The sequence below is a fragment of the Centruroides sculpturatus genome, unplaced genomic scaffold (assembly GCF_000671375.1).
Source record: "Centruroides sculpturatus isolate CEXI.00-Female unplaced genomic scaffold, Cexi_2.0 scaffold874, whole genome shotgun sequence".
Lineage (NCBI taxonomy): Eukaryota > Metazoa > Arthropoda > Arachnida > Scorpiones > Buthidae > Centruroides > Centruroides sculpturatus.
Window position 1 is genome coordinate 356127 of NW_019385253.1, and position 6335 is coordinate 362461.

General features: G+C 42.9%; 1 protein-coding gene across 1 annotated transcript; it reads left to right on the top strand.

The window, feature by feature from the left end:
- The first annotated feature begins 285 nt into the window (after positions 1 to 285).
- LOC111636752 lies at positions 286 to 1179 on the top strand. The gene has a single exon (XM_023382072.1). The coding sequence runs from the start codon at positions 286 to 288 to the stop codon at positions 1177 to 1179; it is 894 nt and encodes a 297-aa protein (XP_023237840.1).
- Positions 1180 to 6335: the final 5156 nt, after the last annotated feature.

A 6335-nucleotide genomic window follows, 5' to 3' on the forward strand; every position in this document is an offset into this window, starting at 1 on the left:
GGCACACCTCTTATACTTGCCCAGAGGAACAAAGGTGCACACACTGCACCAAAAAGCACAGATTCAGAGACTGCCCCAATCTTCAAAGGGACCCAGTCTGTCACAACTGCAGAAGATACAACAAGACGGTACCCCAGAATAAAGCTCTCCCCACCGACCACAACGCTTTTGACAAGAGCTGCCAACTTCTTAAATGGTATAAAATAAATCAGGTAAGGGCCACGCAATATGAGTAATCGGATATGGTGCGCAGGTTCTTTGGATCAGTCCCTCAACCACGTCACCATGGCTACTCCTCACAGCCCAAAGGAAAGTCACACCCTCAATATCCTCCAGATTAATCTGCAACGGTCTAAAGCAGCCTCCACAGAAGCTCTGCAGATGGTGCAAGACCTCAAAGTGGATATCCTTGTAATCCAAGAGCCCTATGTCTACAATAAGAAGATAGCTATGCTGGGTAACAACAAGATTCATAACACAATTACATCAGACAACAGGATTAAAACTGGTATCATTGCCTACAATAACAGCATTATGACCCAACTCATAGCACAGCACTCTAATAACTACTTCACCACGGTGAAGGTTGACACAAGGGACGACGGCATTTATATCATCTCATTCTATTGTTCCCCAGACGAGGATCTTACACACCCTCTGGATCTCCTGAGTCTGACCATGGAACAGCTTAAGGGCAACAAAGTTATCGTTATGGGAGACTTCAATGCTAAGTCGCACCTCTGGCACAGTCCAAAGGAAGACCCGAGGGGGTACAAACTCTGTGAACTAATTGCAGCCTTTAGCCTCACGTCTCTCAATGACAGCCCTTTGCCTACCTTCTCTACGGTCCTGGGGGACAGTTGGGTGGATGTTTGTCTTGGCAACCCCAATCTTCTCAAACAGAACATCACCTGTAACACCATTGATAAGGTCTCGGCAAGCGACCATAATTATATACTTACCTCCATAGAAATTGGGGAAGTTGGTGGTAGGTGCAAAATCATCAATATTACAAACTGGGAGCTCTATAAATTATGTCTGGCTGATCTCTGGAGACCGGAACCCCTGATTGACATCAAGAAAGGGGAGGAGTTGGAGAAAATTGTGAATGTCCTAACAGACACTATCCATAGGGCATATCACATGGCTACCTGTATAAAGGTGAAAAAGAGTGTGTAAAAAAGTAATGGGGTCCACAACTTCATCAATAAGCAATGGCAAACAAGGTGGGGTAATAGCAACACGGCAAGGTTGGTGCACCGTTTCTTTCCTTCGGTCAACGAGAGGAAACTCCTTGGTGGAGTGTAGAGCTAGACAGGAAGCGTAAGGAGGTGAGGGCCTGTAAGAGGCAGTTCCGCAGAGAGACTGACCCCAACCGCAAAAACACAAAACGGCAGAAATATCTGGAGAACTACAGACAGTATAAGCAGCTCATTAATACTAGCAGAAGCAATTCTTGGAAGGAATACTGTACTAATTACAGCAATGGTAATCCCTGGAAAACCCCCTACTATACTGTGAGGGGCAAGTTCAAGCCCAGTACCATACCACCTACGATTCTGGACAACAACGGGACCTACACCACCTCGGTCCAAAGCTCCTGCAAAGCTATCTTTGATGAACTATTCCCATACGATGACCCCAGTCAGGACAATGAGCAGCAAAGGGAGATAAGGAGGATAGTTGATAACTACAACACAACCTGTAATGATGTCCCTTTCACCGCCCAAGAGATTCAGCGGGAGTTTAAGAACATTAATAACCATAAAGCTCCGGGGCCTGACTTTGTCACAGGACATATGGCAAAGGAGGCTTTTGAGGCTCTCCCCACTACCTTCCTAGTCATTTACAATAAGTGTCTGGAACTTGGGTACTTTCCGGTTATCTGGAAAACTGCCTCGGTTAAGCTTATCCCGAAGGATCCTAAGGATATACCATGTAAGCCCTCTGATTATAGGCCAATCTCTCTTCTCTCTTTTCTGGGTAAAGTTTTGGACTCTTTAATAATCAATAGGATCAACTACTATTTGGAAAAAGACAAATTCCTTCACCCACTACAGTTTGGGTTCCGGAAAGGGAAGGGCACGATCCCCGCACTAGATAATTTGATAGACTATATTACAACAGAGAAAAAGAAGGGGAACCATACCCTCATGGTGGCGGTGGATTTTAAGGGGGCATTTGATCATGCCTGGTGGCCCGAGATCTTGCACCAGCTAGGTAGGGCCAATTGCCCTTATAACATTTATAAAATGATGAAAAGCTATTTAAGGGACCGTAGTGTGACCTATTACAACAATAATAGGCCTATATATAACAGGACTATTAACCGTGGGTGTCCGCAGGGCTCGAAGTCAGGCCCAACTCTTTGGAATGTCCTATACAACGGGTTACTGAAGATCCAAGAGGGAAAAGGGTACAACACTATGGTGCAGGGGTTTGCGGACGACACTATCATTGTGTCCTCCCACCCCAGTCAAAGGGTCCTTCAGGACCATATGAACCACCTTCTCACCCAAGTATTTGAATGGAGTGATAGGATCAAATTGAGGATTAACTACAATAAATGCAACTGCATCCTCTTCCCAAAGGCGAACCCGTTACAAAAATCCCCAATGATCAAGATAAATGGGCAGCGCATCAAGTGCACAACTACAATCAAATATCTGGGGCTAGTCATTGACCAGAAGCTACTATGGAGGGAACACATCTACTACGCTTATGAGAGGGCCACCGCAGCAGCCCACGCTCTGGCTACCATCTCTAGGAACAAGTGGGGACTTTCCTACCAGGACAGGATGACCACGTATAAAGCGGTCACTCAGCAGATAGCCACCTATGGCTGCGAGGTCTGGGGCTATAGGGTAAACAAGGTGCACATTAGCAGGAAGCTCCTTTCCATACAAAGGATTGCCGCCATCTGTATAGCGAGGGCCTACAAAACAGCCCCAACAGATGGGCTGTTGGTCCTTGCCAATATGCTCCCTATTGACCTTTATATTGAGCAGAGGTATATCCTTCATAGCATCAAGAGGTTCTTAAGGGAAGAAATCTCCCCCGAGTCTCTCCTCAGTAAGGCTGCTCCCTTTGGAAAGGGGGACTATATGCATAAACTGTTTCAGGTCATCAAGGAAAATGGCGTGGACTTTACTATCACTGGTTCCCTCACGCACCCTGCCTCCCCTCCTATCTGCGAAGTGGTTTTTGATGCCCCGTCGGTCCTCAGGGCGGGGTTTACCATCTATACTGATGGTTCTCATTCTGGTTTGGGTACGGGAGGAGCTTTCATCGTGAAGGACCCTAAGGGCAGCACCTTTCACCAGCACTACTTTAGGATGGAGGGCCACTGCACTAACAACCAGGCCGAATCTAGGGCCATTCTTAAGGCCATCCAATACATTCATAAGTCACCGAGTATCTTCCATAACAAGCGGGTCATAATCTATACTGACAGCAAGGTCGCTCTACACCAAATCCAGAACGCTAACACTAACCTCCCTATGATCAAGGATACACTCCAGACTCTCGGGAGGATAAACAATACTACCATCACTCTAGCATGGATTAAAGGACACAGTGGCCTGTTGGGTAATGACCAGGCAGACTTTCTGGCTAAAAAAGCCATCACGAATCTCCAAAATTACGACTATGAGAAGATTCCTTTAAAGTGGATCACTAATGGGGTCCACAACTTCATCAATAAGCAATGGCAAACAAGGTGGGATAATAGCAACACGGCAAGGTTGGTGCACCGTTTCTTTCCTTCGGTCAACGAGAGGAAAGCCCTTTCTCACTTCTCCCCGGACTATGAGACTACTCAAATTATTACCGGCCATGGTAACCTTAAGGGGTACCTGGCGAGGTTCTTAAATAAAGGGGACGGCTATTGCAACGCTTGCTTGGACTATTGGGAAGATAGTGAGCATGTCCTCTTCCATTGTCCGCAGTACGACAGGGAACGCAGTAATCTCATTGCTACGGTAATCTCTGAGAGCACGGTCTGGCCTTGTCCCTTGGACACTCTAATTAAAAACCATAATATCTACAAGGCCTTCAAGAACTTCAACTATAAGATACGGGTGTTGAGCTAATTTTCCTCTGGGAATTTTCGCTCCCTTCAGCTCCTATATAAGGGCCGCCATTCCTCTGTACACACTGTTCGGCCCCATCTGTATATACATTGTAATCCGTAAATTTATTGTCGGGATATTCCTGTTCTAAATTACTGTAACCTGTTACTAAACCATGTAATTATTGTTATCCTTTTAATAAACGGCCGATGCAAGTCCATGAGATCCCACCCTTCCTATCTACCTTCCTCCCTCTTTCACCAACCTTCCCCACCCCCTCCCTTAACTCTAATTCTATCTCCCTTCTCTTCTAGAGGCTATGCTTTAAGCTCGGCCCAGTCTTTCTAAATGGTATAAAATTGCAGTTCTATTATGTTTAAATAGAAAAGAAGCGCTGCCAACCTGTCAAAAACAAACCACGTGCAAACTAAGCAAGCGGAAGCTAGACCACAAACATGGCGAAAGGGCAGAGCAAACATACTTTTTATCACGTGACATGCGATCTTGAAACTTTTCTATAGTTCCGCAGTTACCTAGAATTTGCAGTATATTAATGGCGACGCGACAGTGGCGGTACAATACGGGAAAATACATTAACCTTCTCTGGAAACTTGTGGATAAATTACCACTGTCGTCTGTCCGTCCGTCTGTTATTCCTTAATCTCGAGAACGGAATGAGATACATAAAAGTCAAGACCAGATATGGAAAGCTTAGAGGTATGAGGCCCCGATTAATTATATATGAACTTCCGTTGCAAACCGGAAGTTTCGTTATTTCAATTCAAAAATGTTCCCTCGAAAGGAGTTAGATGACTAGCACGACTCCGTTGCTAAAGGAAAAGTATGATGTATAGTACTGTACAGTACATGGGCAAGGGACTCAGTACTAATTTGAAGTGGAGAGTACATATTTTAAATTAAGTTAAAAATTGCAGCCTGGCATAGTGACGTTGTCATAAAAACTAACTGCTTGTTCACTGTATCATTCTACAGACATTGGTGAAGTTTGGCATCGTCGTTGTGAATCACACTATGTCATTTATATTGTAATAATTTATCTACCTTGAATTGAAATGACATTAAATTGACGTCATTTTGCTTTACGCTAGAACTTAGCATCACTCTTCATGTAAAGCTGGATTTATTTTACAGGTAAAAAGGTATTTTAAAAAAACTTTCTAGAGTGTCAATTTGCTGAAAAATTTATCATTACTAACAGAACCAGTGATAAGATCGGGAAACGTGGTTAAAAGTAGCAAATTTTTCCAAGTACAGGTTTACAGGTTTATCAGTAAGAACTGGAGGAGATTCGTGAAGATGCTGCACGCCTATAAAATGTGAAGATAATTTTAGCAGATTCAACATGCAATAATGAATTAACATAGCCGTTTCAGTTTTCTCCCTGCATCTATTAAGCAGCAATTTTTATAGTACAGCAGAAAGTAGGAGCAGTAGCAAGAAATATAGAGGATGAAATTTCTGAGAAATTCAAAAACGTGTTCTCTAAAAATCAAAGTTTCTGAAGGTTCAAAATTTTGAAGGGAGCTACAGACATTCAACTAGATGTTGAACCAATTGTTGTTAACCTGTTTAAGGATACAGACGTAGAAAGATCATTTTCTCTGATAAACGATATAGTTAAAAATTAAAACAGAGTGGTCATAAGAGGCTGTCCATAAATTAAGTCCATTTTTTCTCGAAATTTTTACACCCTTCTTTTGTCCCAGTTAGTCCAAGTTTCCGTAACCTCCTCCCCCTCTTCGGACGTCCAACAAAACTCGAAGTTTTGTAAGAATTTCTGAAATGTAATAAAACGCGTAAACTGTGTAAAATTTAATGAAATAAACGGACGTCCACCGAGGTTCGACATATCCTGATATTTTGAAGAATTCATTTTTTTCATCAACAATGACAATATCAGTTTTCTCATTGAATCCAAAAGTATCCCAAACCATTACACTGCCACTCATTCTAACTTTGGCTTCTCTTTTCACATCATGCCAATAATATCCACAACTACCTGGTCCATCTAAATTCTACTTTTTTCATCAGAAAACAAAGTTTTTCTCATTCCTAGGTTCAGCTTATGACAGACTTAGCCTATTCGCGTTTTTCATGAACTATAGAGGGTGCTGCATTTTTACAAAATGGCTACTTTATCTGGGTCGCTTGTAACTAGTCAACGTAAAATTAATCATTTATTACTGTCCGATATAATGATATATGATGCTTGTAGCTGTTTATCGAGAATTTTATAGGAGAACA